This window comes from Panicum hallii, chromosome 3 (assembly GCF_002211085.1).
Source record: "Panicum hallii strain FIL2 chromosome 3, PHallii_v3.1, whole genome shotgun sequence".
NCBI classification, from domain to species: Eukaryota; Viridiplantae; Streptophyta; class Magnoliopsida; order Poales; family Poaceae; genus Panicum; species Panicum hallii.
This window is the reverse complement of record NC_038044.1, coordinates 6,417,549-6,431,188: the sequence shown is the minus strand read 5'-3', so window position 1 is coordinate 6,431,188 and position 13,640 is coordinate 6,417,549. Positions and strand designations below refer to the sequence as shown.

At 47.3% G+C, this 13,640-nt stretch overlaps 2 protein-coding genes across 3 annotated transcripts; one reads left to right on the top strand and one right to left on the bottom strand.

The window, feature by feature from the left end:
- The first annotated feature begins 2,767 nt into the window (after window positions 1–2,767).
- Window positions 2,768–3,497, top strand: LOC112884401 (low temperature-induced protein lt101.2). The gene is made up of 2 exons (XM_025949783.1): window positions 2,768–2,998; window positions 3,090–3,497. Exons 1-2 carry the CDS (start codon window positions 2,918–2,920, stop codon window positions 3,171–3,173), a joined length of 165 nt encoding a protein of 54 aa, XP_025805568.1. The 5' UTR covers window positions 2,768–2,917; the 3' UTR covers window positions 3,174–3,497.
- An 845-nt stretch (window positions 3,498–4,342) lies between these two features.
- On the bottom strand, window positions 4,343–9,856 carry LOC112886375 (interactor of constitutive active ROPs 2, chloroplastic). Of its 2 annotated transcripts, none has more exons than XM_025952269.1 (4): window positions 9,715–9,856; window positions 8,243–8,299; window positions 6,588–6,762; window positions 4,343–6,368 (listed from the first exon to the last, which is right to left on the bottom strand). In XM_025952269.1, the coding sequence occupies exons 2-4, from the start codon at window positions 8,260–8,262 to the stop codon at window positions 4,731–4,733; spliced, it is 1,833 nt and encodes a 610-aa protein (XP_025808054.1). In that variant the 5' UTR covers window positions 8,263–8,299; window positions 9,715–9,856; the 3' UTR covers window positions 4,343–4,730. The 2 variants fall into 2 exon arrangements, with proteins under 2 accessions (XP_025808054.1, XP_025808055.1); XM_025952270.1 differs by lacking the exon at window positions 9,715–9,856 and adding an exon at window positions 8,454–8,480.
- Window positions 9,857–13,640: the final 3,784 nt, after the last annotated feature.

The window sequence follows — 13,640 nt, the reverse complement described above, 5'->3', positions numbered from 1 at the left end:
CTACTTAATCCATGATTTGCAACAGTGATGCTACAGTAACCATCCGCTAATTATTACTTAAACATGGATTAATTAGCATCATTAGATTCGTCTCGCGATTTACAACCCATCCATGCAAAAAGTTTTATAAATAGACTTTATTTAGTACTTCAAATTGGTAAGATTTCTTTGCAAATTTTTTTTTTCTTTACGTGTCCGGAACTAAACAGGGCCTGCGTCTTCAGTTCGCGTTGAAACAGTTGGCATCGAACTGTCGACGAGGAAACGTTAGAGAAGTTCCTCGAGTCACTAGGAAAACAATCACTGGATTAAATTGATTAACCGTGTGTTGGTATCGGTTACTGCTTAGGGTATCCCAACCCTCTGTAGTTTCCATAACATTAATTAAACCACTATGTAAAATATAACAAATGAGAGAGAGGAAGAAACCAGATCTCATACAAAATTTAGTGTCAACACGTAAACCAATACGCTAGACACTACAAGTTATACATTAGGAGTAAAGTGGTATCTTCTCAATAAAAGTAAAGCAAATATGATAGGTGGAGAAAAAAGAGTGAGTTTAATAGGAATCCACACCAAAATATTAACGAATTGCAGAGTGCAATTTTTAAAGATGGTATCTTGACGACGTGGCAATATAAACACTACTATAGACACTATGGTTAGGATTGCCGCTGCCTGCTGCGGTGTGCAGTGCAACATGGGCACCAAAAAGATGAGCTGGTGGTACATGCTACATCTCCCTACGTCCACATCACAGTGGACCCCGTTGATGGCCACCGGAGTCGTCTTAATGCAAAAATATCCAGCTTATTGATGGTACAGAATATATAAGTCCGAGCATATGACTCACACAGGTGATAAGGACGGTTTAAAATAGGAACAAAGCTCAAAAGAAGGGAACGGTGGGCTTTCTTTGGATTTCAAATTACAGTGGGGACAAACATAGATGAAATGAAAACAATATTACGGTGACATGTAGTGCTATGCATTTGGCCATTTGCTGAAACATCCATGCCATGTCGATCTTTGGTAGGGTCAGTGGGATTCTCTCGATCTGGAGGAGATTTCTCTGTCCAAACTGAGATTTTAAGAGACCAGATTAGCTGTAAAATTAGTGGTTCCTAACATTTTTGTTTGGCAGTGGTACAGGCAAGTAACAATGATCGCAGGTGACGAGCGAGGTTAGCGGGGTAATCCAAATCCAAACCACTGATACATGCATGTGGTTGCTTAATGGGAAGTTGCTCTCTACACTCTGGGTTCCAATGGAGCAGCGTGACGTGCCACCCATTGGACGACACGGCGACGCGCCTGCCTACATCATCGCAGGCGCAGTAGTAGTGTACAACTTGGCAGCTGCCTTGCAGCAGCCGGCCGACAGAGCCACGTGTCGATCTAGCTACACATTGGGACGACACAGGTTGACCGGAACGCCCCTGCAGGTGGTGAGCTCTCCATCCGTTACCGTGGCACGTAAAGAAAGGAAAACGGCTGTGCCAATCCGTTCCGTTCCATCTCAGTTGTCCGTGGAGAGAGTGTGCATACAGATTGTGGCGTCACGCGCACATTCATTTATTCAAAGATCCCGTCTTTGCACAGAGGCATGGTCACCGCCGGCTGCCTTGACTGCTCGTGCGCGAGGGCGGTTACTGTCGGCATGGATGCATGTACTACAGATGGTTGGTTTTCTACTTTTCTTATATGACAATAAGTTTAAAAAGATGGGAGCACTTGCGCTAAATTTGTGACTGGATTCAGGTGACCACCGATCTTGGTAAAGAAAAGAAGAAGAACTGCCCTCAGCCCTCAAAAGAAAAAGAAAAAAAAGAAAAAGAGCTGAGGCAGCTGTACTGCTAGCAGCACGGACCAGCAGTGAGGAGTTGACCTTGGATGGCGCCGGCATGGCATGGCCCCGTGCATGCGCGTATCGATGATCCATCACGGCAGGTGTACGAGTACGAGTGCAGTACTACACAGAGATTCTGCAGTAATGCATGTCTCCGTGGTCGGTGCGCAAGGTCACCGGTTAGGGACTCAGGGTGCAAGTCTCCGCGGCAGCCGCGTTGGGGAGAAGGCTAGCTACAGGAGCAAGCCACTTACATGACGGAGAACTCGGGTTAGAGCTAACAGTTCAGGGAGGAAAAGCACAACACGAGTACATTTCAGGCACCGGCCGTAACACATTTCATGCACGGACCTTTCCGAGTTCACTTGCACTATCTGAATATCTGATAGGCATGAATTCTGAATTCGTATGCGGCGTCAGCATCAACCAACTATAAAATCCGCAGTGAAAAGAAAGAAAGAAAAAGCTCGGTGGATGTAAAGGAAGGGTCGTCAAGGGTTACAAGTTTGAGCTAGGCGGCTAGCTGCGCAAAAGGCTATACATATACCCTGCGTGTTTCTGACGCGCAGCACGGGAAACCAATGCAACTCTCTCTCGCTCTCTAGAAAAGTTTGAGCTGGAAAAATAAAGGTCGGCAAGTATACGGTGCATCAGTGGAAAGCAGCATCCCTAGCTAGAGATGCTACATATGGCGATAGACCTCTCACGAAGGGTTCGTAGCGGCGGCGGTATATGCTGAATGATACTGTATTTGCAAGTTGCAAACGCGTACGTGCAGTGCCTAATCTTGTGGTCATCAGGTAGGAATTGGATTAGCCAGGAAGGTAAATCGTGTGCAGATTAGAAGCAAGAAGAATGAGCGTGCAGGCATGGTCTTTTGGCAGATGGGCACGTGTCCAGCAGGCGAGCCCAGGTGTCGCGCCCGTGAAGCTCCGCGCTGCCACGTCTTCTCCCTGCTGGCAGTTTGGCTCCGTTTTCTGATAAGGTCCCCCGGCCTTTAGCTGTGAGCTCAGCGGAGCGAGGAACTTGATCTTGCTCGGCTTCTGCACCGCAAGCACAACAGCGATGGGGTCGGAGACGTTCCTGGAGATCCTGCTGGCCATCCTGCTGCCGCCGCTCGGCGTCTTCCTCCGCTACGGCATCGGGGTCGGTATTACTCCTTAATGTTGTTTCTTGATGCAGCACGGTCGCTAGCTTCTTGCCTTTCAATTCCCTCGCTTCTAATCTTTGGTCGCAGGTGGAGTTCTGGATCTGCCTGCTGCTCACCATCCTGGGCTACATCCCCGGCATCATCTACGCCGTCTACGTCCTCGTCGCCTGATGACGACGATGAGCGGATTCAGGCCGCCCGGCGGCGACCGGCACCGCCGCTCTGGTCCATCCACCACCACATACGGAGCCGCCTGTGGACTTTGTATAGTATTAGCTGCTGCTTCTCTTGTCCCCTGACCCAATCCATTTGGGAAAGTGGCAAAGCTTGATGAATGTACAAGCCACATTTTAAGTCTCTGGTGGTCTTATTTCAGACATGGATCTGTATTTTGTAGTAGTGTACTCTGTACTGCTCCTGAAGTCCTGATGATGTAAAGACATGCAGTGCAGCGTTTGCTTGCGTCATGGATGAATCAATCGAGCTAAATGTTCACTGCAATAGTGGAAAAATCGCCGTCAGTTTTTATCTCACTCGCTGGCGCCGCGTGTTCTGTTCGAGTGTTCAACCTTTTCGCCTGGCCCATCTAGGGCCCACACTATTCCTAGACTAGAGGAAGGCCGGCCTGCCATCTGTCGGACGACGGCCCAGAAAGGAAAAACGTTGGGTGGCGCGTTCGCGTTGGGCGGACCTTGCGAGCGGTTGCGTTTGATAATTTACCAAATTTATTTATTACCGACAGAGTGCACGAGGAGTTGAGAAAATTCGAATCCAAAATGGTTCTCCTTTTCGTTTTGACTACTCCCTTCCTGCGTCCTAAAAATATTGCAACGGGGTCAAACTATTTCAAATTTAATTAAATTTATACAAAATAGTATTAATATTTATATTATAGAATAAGAATTATTAGATTAATCATGTAATATATTTTTATACTAAATTTATTTAGAGATATTAGTAATTTTTCATATAAATTTGACAGTCAAACTATTTCAAATTAAATTAAATTTATATAAAATAGTATTAATATTTATATTACAAAATAATAATTATTAGATTAATTATATAATATATTTTTATACTAAATTTATTTAAAGATATTAGTAAATTTTTATATAAATTTGATCAAATTTGAAATTGCATGACTCCTTGAGATGCATGACGGAGGGAGTAAAACGCGAGGAAACACTCTAAAATCGAGTCCTGCTAAACACAAGTTTCCGTTTTTATTAAGCCTGCCTACAGATCCTCGCTGTAGCCTATTCATCTCGATTAATTGCTGAATCGCCTTATCAGCGGCACATGAAAACGGTACGACCGTACGATGCGACAAATCCAGATTGCAGACCCAAAGGGGAAAGAAAACACCCAGAGATTCTGATTCTGACTGAGAATCCATACATTACAGCATAGGCAGCCCGAAGCAGCTGCTCCCTAAAAACCCAACCACCCAACGTTCTTTCAAGTTGACTTGCAGCAGCCAACACAGGATGATCATGTCACAATCAACTAACCACGTTCTGCAAAAGCATCATCATCCCTGGTGCATTCATCAGCATACTACTACTGTTACAGCATCCGGATTAGTAGCACTACAAGCATCGGTAGCTAACAACCTCTCTGCTGATCAGTATACCTCGTTCTGGCTGCTGTAACATCTCATCTTGCTTCTACCTGCTGCAGCAGCACCTTCACCCTACCCTACATAACCTGACCGGCTGACCCGCCTCACTTGGGGCTCTTCTTCCAGAGCCCGCTCATCCTCCGCAGCACGCCGCTGTTACGCCGCTTGGGGGACTCCTCGTCCACATCATCCGAGAATGGCGAGCTCATCAGCTTCCCGCCAATGGAGTTATTGTACTCTGGCTCCAGTGACCCAGTCCGCTCCACGGTCCTCCCGATGCCGTTGTTATCCCCACCACCGCTGCCGCCTGACAGAGCAGCCGCGGCCGCCTCAGCAGCCTTGCGCCACTGGTCGGACTGCACGCGCAGCCGGCGCAGCTCCGCCTCCATCTCCCCGCTCGCAGCCTGCACCGCGTCCAGCTGCTCGGAGGCCCGCGCAGCGCGCCGGCTGCTCTTGTCAGCCTCCTCGGTGACCAGGCCCAGCCGCATCCGCACGTCCTGCTCCGCCGCCTTGGCCAGCTCCAGCTCCGCCACCACCGCCTCGTACTTCTGCTGCAGCTCCGCCTCTGTCCTGCCAGCCTGCAGCTTGAGGGTCTCGTTCTCCTCTGCCAAGCTCTGCAGCGCGTTCTCCTTGTCCATCAGGCTTGCCTTCAGTTCCGCGTTGTCCGTGATCGACCACATCAGCTTCGCCTCCAGCTCAGGCTGAATGGCGTCTGGCTTGTGAGGGTCCTGCTGCGTTTTGCCTGCTGCACAGGCTGCTGCCATTGCTTCCATGAGTGCATCGTTCTTGTTCTTCAGCTCGAGCTCAAGCTCACCCACTCTGCGCATGTACTCGGCCTTCATATTCTCCAGCATCTCGTATGCCGTCTTCGTCTCAATAGTCATCCGAGTTTGCTCCTCCTGGTACCTTATCTCAGCCACCTCAAGTGCAGTACGCAAGTGCTCGATCTCCTGGTCAGAACTTTCACAGAACCCATCGGCATCAGCAGTGGTCACCACATTCTTCAGAGATTCAGGCTCAGGGTTGCCAAAGCTGACATTGGTATTGGCCATGTCCTGTGCCTTCTTCAGATCTTCCACAAGCAACGCTATGCGAGCCTTAGACTCATTGAGTTCCATGTCCCTTGCTCTCAGGCGGTCTTGCATGTGGAAACCCTCAGCTATGAACGAGTCAATGGTAGCTTTTGCTGTCTCCAGCTGCTGCTTGGCCTCATTTGCTATGGCATTTGCCTCAGCTGCAGCCTTGTCGCTCTCACCGATATTTACCTTCAGGCCTTCGATAGTCGCTAGGCGGATCTCCATCTCCTGCTTTAAGCCCTCAATCTCAGTTTCTGCATACTCGCATTGCTTCGCACGGGCCGCGTCAGACTCTGATGTGGCTTCCAGCTGCTGCTTCAGCCTCTGAATCTCAGACATGGCTGAGCTGAGTGCAGCGGCATCTACTGAGTGCTGCTTCTGCACAGCCTCAAGCTCTGACTCCCAGGCACGGTCACGCTCCTGTGAGATCTTGCGCAGCTCCTGGAGACAGGATTCCTCTGCTGTTGAGGACTCATCAAGCTGGTTTTGCAAGTCCTCCAGCTTCGTGGTTGCAGCCTGCTCTTGCTTTTTTGCTTCCTCAGCCTCCTGCTGTGCGTGGCGCCTTCGTGCCTCCGATGAGCTAAGCTGCTCCTTGGCCTTCTTCAGTTCATCTTGCAGATGGCTGACTTTAGATTCCAGTTCAGATAGCCTACTTGGGCGCTTCTTCTGAAACAGAGAGCAAATTATGCGACTGAATAATTCAAAACGAAGCATACTACAGACAATTCTGTAGTTTCTATGATGAACAATCTGTAGTTTCTATGATGAACAATATACACATGTTGGAATAATCAATCAAAATACAGCCATTTTCTCAAAATAAATAGAACGATAATGTTAAAAACATAGTGAAGAGAATGTGCTGGTTGCAAGACATATCACTACCTCAGTAATTGGGCTTCGTGGAGAGCGCCGCTCAGTGACCTTAAGACTCCTGTCTGTAGGTGTTCTTGTCGGGGTGACTCCTGTTGAATCAGTTTCATTCCCTCCAGTTTTGGCCACACGAGATGCCCGTGGTGTCCTTGGAGAAGTCTTCTGCGGGGCATCTGAGGGCCCATTCCTGCAGATCTCAAATGTGAATTCCTAGCATCCAGTCATGATCAAAAAAGCATCTAAAGAAATTAACGACCTAAAATAGGGTAAAAATACTTTACAAACACTGAGAGAGAAGCCAAAGCTTTTATCAGTTACAAGTATTGTCACACGTAGTGAAAGCTCCTAAATATACAAATCAAAATGAGTGCATATGGCAAAAATATGGCTACTGGGAGACATGTAAACATCAAGATATCTACGATCCTAGTATCTACAGTTATCTGTGTAAATCTTTGATTTTTTTTTGTTATGTTAATGGCAACGTTTCACCACAACGAATCGTCTAGTACCAAAGTCCAGCTACAATTAAACACCTTCAGATTTACCAGGCCATATAACTTATCTTGGAATCTGGAATGTGAGGACCTCGAACTTCAACAGGTTCACAGAAAACTAAATCCAGATAATATAAACACTAAAATCTGTTGCAGGCCCTTAATGCACTGAAGGAACCATCAATTCAGGAAATAACCAATGTATACTGAGCATGACAAGACACCATTATATATTTCTTTTTGTTGAACTGCAAGTGTACTGAAGCTCAACTGTTTCACTCTTAATAAGACAATTTATATCAGCAGATTCACACAAACATGCAATGACATGAAGGAAAACAATTGAAGTAAAAGACCGTCTACTGTTTTGGACAGTGAATGGTAAGAAGCATGCGGTTTTGTGCAAAGACATGCATACAGTTCAGTTATTAACCAAATGAGCTGCCCAAAGAACTAATTAAACAGTTCTATGACACTAGGATAGAAGTCAAATAAAAGGATGGATGCCTCTAATATATCTATACTTCAATATAGGGTTTGCATAGATCACTGTTCGAGGAAAAAATCTGGAGTATTTGTGCAGACGACCCTGAACTCGCTTGTATGCATTGTATGCAAGAACCAATGTAACATAAATACAATGTAGTACTAGTCAGTACATTCAACAAATCTGCTCGCTTGGTAGGTCAGTAATTCAACTCTAAAGGAAAATGGTACCTAAGTACCTAGCTTCACATACATATATATGAGTATAACCATGTTGCCCTCAAATTCTAGCTCCATGGCTTCACCAAACCAAGGTAAAGAACAAGACATCCAGGCAATATGAGACTTAACACTAAAATTGGTAATTTATTTTCCAATTTCCAAAAGTGGTACAGTTGCAAAATACTGATTGGATTAGCAACAGAAATAAAGAAAAATGTACTAGTTTTTGACCTGTGGTGCCCCTAAAAATAATTTCGTCTGCCTAGACTGCATTGGCCCCAGTGCAAATAGACCCTTTAAATACAAACCAGGTATTAATCCTTGGATGCTCACTGTCTACTGTGCTAGTAAACAGTGCGACCCAGAAATGCACATGCATGTGCAGAACTGCAGTTGTTCCTGGGCAACCAAGAAAGAGAGAAATAAATAACCTAAGAAAGTTCCAGCGCATCTAGAGCTAACCTTGTTTTTGAAGTCTGCATGATGAGATTTCTCACCAAATCCTTCTGCAACGGAATGCTGGAACAAACAAAAGAATACTGATAAGTGAGTAAAAAATTGCATATAGGCTGCAACTCATAACATGAATATGACATCCTTAAAAACAAAAATTTATAGCGCTAAGTGGCATATCATCGTTGAATAAGCTGAAATCTTTCTTCTGAAAAATAACCTGAAAACTTCAGTACCAAAATAGGTCAAAAGGAAATGGACGTGGTGCACCCCTAAACCCTCATTCAATATCTGCCTCTGCCCTCCTTCACATCAAATTAAAAAATGCACAGGGTCCGCACCCTATAGCCTCAGGCCGAGGTAACAGTGCCACCAAGTTGAATACAAGGACCCCAATCCAAGGACTCTGGTGGAGGGAATCCTGGAAAGAGCAGGAACCCACTTCCACAACAAACTATAAAATATTGCGAGTATACCAAACTGCCCTTGATTCCACCAGCCTAGCAGATATAGCAGTGAGGGCCAAACTGGGGATTCTCTCCAGGAGGAGAACAATAATAGCAGCCTTACATGGAGTGGCACAAAGTAACAGAAAGGGGTGTCGAAATTTCGAAGGGAGAAGGCGCTGTAAAACTCGCACAGTTACTGTCTCCAATAAAAACCCCACAGAAGAAGGATATTATTATAGATCCTGAACTGGGCCTGCCCTCATATTTGTGTGGTTGTGGAGTGGAGAAATGCATTCATTGAAGGGCACGAACCACCGGAGAAGTTGAGTGCAAATGGGAGTCACCGGCAGATGCAAGCAATGCGATGCAAGACGCGGGGGACACAAAGAGAAGGCCAAAAGGACGGAGAATTTGAACTGATGAAGGTCTCAAGCACTGTGTGCGTTTCCTGTAACGCATCTTTTTGCGGATTAAAGCACTATTAACACTGTACGAACAGTACTAAGAAAGAGGCGTTATCTGCATGCCTAACGCATTGTTTGCGGATTAAAGCATCGGTATTTCTACTGTACCGGCAGTACTAAGAGAGACTTAATTAGCAATGGTTTCAGTTGCAGAGAAGAAATCCTACCCCACTTGCTTGTTCCAGCCGTTTGTGCCCAGCAAGAACAGAGCGGAGGAGAAAGAAAGAGGGATGGAGTTGAACAGGGAAAACAATCACGGATATCAAACTATTTAGACAAACAAAGCTAGAAAGGGGTGAACGAAAGCAAGGATGCAAAAGCAGCAGCCTTTGCTGGTCGTCCAAACTAGCACACCCAAAGCCTCTCCTCCCGGTTCCCATTCGCCTTCCTACTGCGTTTCGCCATTTCCATACCGCACCAAACTACCAAAATCAAACAACATCGAAGTCTCTCTCTTCCTCTCGGGCCACAAATCTATGATGCGAGCAAAACCAAGAAGATGCATTCCTGCACCAGAAAGAAATGGATGGATCAAAGGCAGGCGGAAGCAGCATTGCGAGGTGCTCACCTCTGCGTCCTCCAAGGCTTCGTCGTCCTCTCTCGCGTCCCTTCTTGGGCTTATCCTCCTGCTCCTGCTGCTGCTGCTGAGCAAGTGAGCAGCGTCTCCCCTTCTGCTTCGACTGAAGGTGAGGACAGGTCTCCCACCCACGCTTCCCGGTTTGCTTTCGCTTGCCTCAATGGCCTATGTGGGTGGGGTACTGGGGTGGGCGTGGAGGTGGAGCGGATGCTGCGGCCGCTGCGGCTGTGCGCCTTCCTGTGTCGCGGGCGTGGCCCGCCGCACGATGCCGCCGCGGGGCACGTGTCTCGGGCGTGCGGGAACCCCGCGGCCTCCGGGCCCACGTGGCAGCGACGGGGGCCTGGCTCACCGGTCAGCTTCCTTGGGCCCTGGTCTCGAGGGCTTTGCTGCCGCTGCTTCTTTCGTCCACCAAGCCGGGGGCGGGTCCGCCCCAAGCACCTGATGTGGTACTGGCAGGTGGGGCATACTAGACCCAGGCCCCACTTATCAGTTGTTGCTCACGAAGAGTGCCTGGTGCGGCCCACGTGGGGTCCGCTCCCGACAAGAACTGCCCAGTCAAACGGGTATCTATCGCCACTGCCCTGTAGTTCGTGCGACCAAACGAAAAGAAATGAAGTAATTCGTTTCTCTGTAGCCTGTAGGAGTGCTTGCATTGTATGGTGTGTTCTTTCTTCGGAGAATGAATATCCCCCGTCGCAGCGCTACGCAGAGGAGATGCGGCCGCGGGGGCACGCATATCAAGATTCGTCCTGTCCCAAAATCCTACCGATAAAACTCTAATCAATCTGCTGGGGAGCTTTGAAGCGGCGGGAAGGTCACCACCTTCTGCACTGCGCCACCACCGTCATCCACGACGGCACCGCCACCTCTACGCTCTCGACGTTGGCATCCTCGACCACCGACATTGCTCTCGCCTCCACAACATCGATACCGTCGTTATAGCGAGCTCCTCCACTAAGTCCGATGGTTATTCATCCCCTCTCTCTCCCTCTATCTCTCTCTATTGGTGTAACTTAGACCTAAACTTTGTCTCGCTGATAATACAAGAACGCACTTGATCTACTTCTAGAGGTCATGTTTAACCTAACATAAAGAACCTTGAAACCCTGCAGCGGTAGCTGATTCCTTGGGAGTTGAGACAAGGGGGGAGTGGGGCCCACTAGAGGAAGCGTGCAGATGCCATAGCCTATGAAATGTCCTGCTTTGGTCCTTGTTTCGGAACAGAAAAGACTGGGTTATTGCTTTGTTTAGATTGGGGTCCTTGGTGTTTAATGAAAGCAACAATCCATTCCTCGTGGTTGTTGATTTATTCAGAGGACTTGCGGCTAAGCATAGCATCTAGCAGCAAAAGGGGTTGAGCTTATTAGCAGCAGGCAGCAGCACACATTGGAACACTGTATTAGTGCTGACTTTTAACCGGGCCGTTGGGTGATTGGTTGTTTAGCAGCCAGTGGAGGATGACAGGCAAGGTTCCTGAAATCATGGGTCATCAAGTATACATCATCAATCAACTCTGCCTCCTAAACAGTAAGGAATTATTTGGTCTTCTTTTTATATGAAAAAAGGAACAAAAATGTTGTTAGTTTTTTTCTTGAGACGTAAGGGAACTGGAGATGTTGCGGGACTTTGCCGGTTCATGAGCTATTTGAAATGTTCCTGTGTTATGTCAGAAGAACTTGGAAACTGCATTTGTGATGGGGGTGGGTAACCTTCAGAACGGACGGCATGTGAATTACTGGGCCTGGTTAGTCAAAGATCACGTGGATCATTTTATGGGCCGATCGCAATACAGTTGAACAAGCCAGACCCAACCCACCACACCACCTCCAGAAATTCCATTTCTAGGAGACTCGAGAGCATGGTAAAATTCAGGCCCATAAGCCCACCCGTTCCGTCTCCGCAACTGCAATAGGCCCAAGTTGAAAAGGTCCAAGTAGCCCAGCCTTGCAAAATTTGCCTTCGATTTTTGCACTGCGATACATACCAAGTATAATACGGTTACAGAAACTTAAACAAAGAGATGAGACGAGACTATGAGAGAGGCAGCAATCATCGTCAATTCTTCATTGGGTGTTTCTGTGTTGGTTGCATAAAGAAGATGCTGCTGCGACCTGCAGGCTGCAGCACAAGAAAGTAGCTGCCTCTCTGATCTCCGCCGCAGCAAAATCAAAAGCAAGCGCTGCCTGCACTGCAATCCCGTACTAGGACGCCAATGCAACGATGCAGGAATCCTGCACTGCAGTTGCTTTCTTCCTTGCCGTGCGAGATGTGATCTCCAAGTACAGCATGGGGCAGCAGCTCTGGTGCCAGTGCCAGCCAGGCAGCCAGACCCCAAACCAGGCCAAGATGCAGGCCACAATAATGTTCCATTGTTCATCAATTTCAAAAATAATAATAATAATGTTCATCTGTTTTTTTTTAAGAACTTGCGGGAGCTCCGCTTTGTCATTTAAGGAGATAGAAAAGAGCAGTGTTCAGAATTCCATCTCAGCTTTAATTTCCTGCATCACCTCCCCTGGTGCCATTGTTCTTTGCTCGAAGACCTTCTTGTTTCTCGCCTTCCAAATATTCCACCCAGCGTAGATCATGAGAGCCGCCTTTAAGCGTCGATCCTTTCTTGACAGATTTGCCAATTCCTTCTCCCACCAGTCCATTACTTCCAATCCCTGAGCTGGCTTCTTGATGGCAGACTGTGTCCAAGCTTCCATCCGTTCCCAAACTTGCTGAGCAAAAGTGCAGTGCAAGATCAAATGCGACGTTGACTCCTGTTCTTGATTGCAAAGTGTGCAAATTGGATTGCAAGGCCAATGCCTGGCCAGTAAATTATCCGCTGTCAAGATCTTGCATTGGATCAGAAGCCACCAAAAAACTTATGTTTCCCTTCAACCTCTGCTTGCCAGATATTCTCCCCTCTAAAAGTGTTGTAAGACCCATGGAATTGCGCATTGTACGTAGATTTTGCTGTATAGTTCCCATCATATGTCCAACGCCAAGTAATTTGGTCTTGATCTTCTGTTAGCTGCACTCCCTGGACAAGATCCCATAACTCAACAAAGCTTGCCATCTCTTCTACTGTTTGCATTCTCCAAAGGCCTCTTGTCCAATTCTGATTCTGCAATTCTTCCTTCACTGATTTGTTTTTCCTCCAAGCCCACTTAAATAGCTCAGGATAACTGTCCATTGTCCATTGGCGCCTGCCCATGCATCCAAGGAGATTGCCAAAAGCTAGCTTTCTCTCCATACCAATGTGACCACTGTAATTGCTCGAAACAACTGCCAATCAACATCATTCAAGGAGATTGCCAAAAGCTAGCGTTCTCTCCATACCAATGTGACCACTGTACTTGCTCGAAACAACTGCCAATCAACATCATTCACTGGTGGTTCAGTGCCGACCCACGGGCGATCAGGTGCTGCCCATTGTAACCACAGCCACCTTAGCCGAAGAGCCCTGCTGAACAAATCAAGATCAAGGATCCCAAGTCCCCCAAACGTCTTTGGCCTCATAGTTTTGACCCACTTCACAAGACAATGTCCATCTTTAACCTCAGCTTCACCTTTCCAAAGAAATCTCCTCCTGAACTTATCTAATCTTTTTATCGCCCACTTTGGCAATTTGAATGTTCATCTGTTCAAGCAGGTCTGTTCTCTTCTTAGAAAAGCAGGACGATGCCCGTGCAAAAACCATTCAGGTTAAAAAGTTTGCACGTAAGTTATCTTCTTCTGGTGTGCATGTTGTGATTCGCAGGTGATACGCAGCCAGGGCCATGAATGCGAAGAGGCTCTCGCTGAAACACCATCACCCTCTCGTTGGCCTCGCCAGTGAATCATCAGAGCAGCCGCTAATGTTCAGAAGGCGTCACCTGTCGTCTCTCACTGAAGCATCAAGCATGCATTGCCATTGGCTCGCCTGTAAT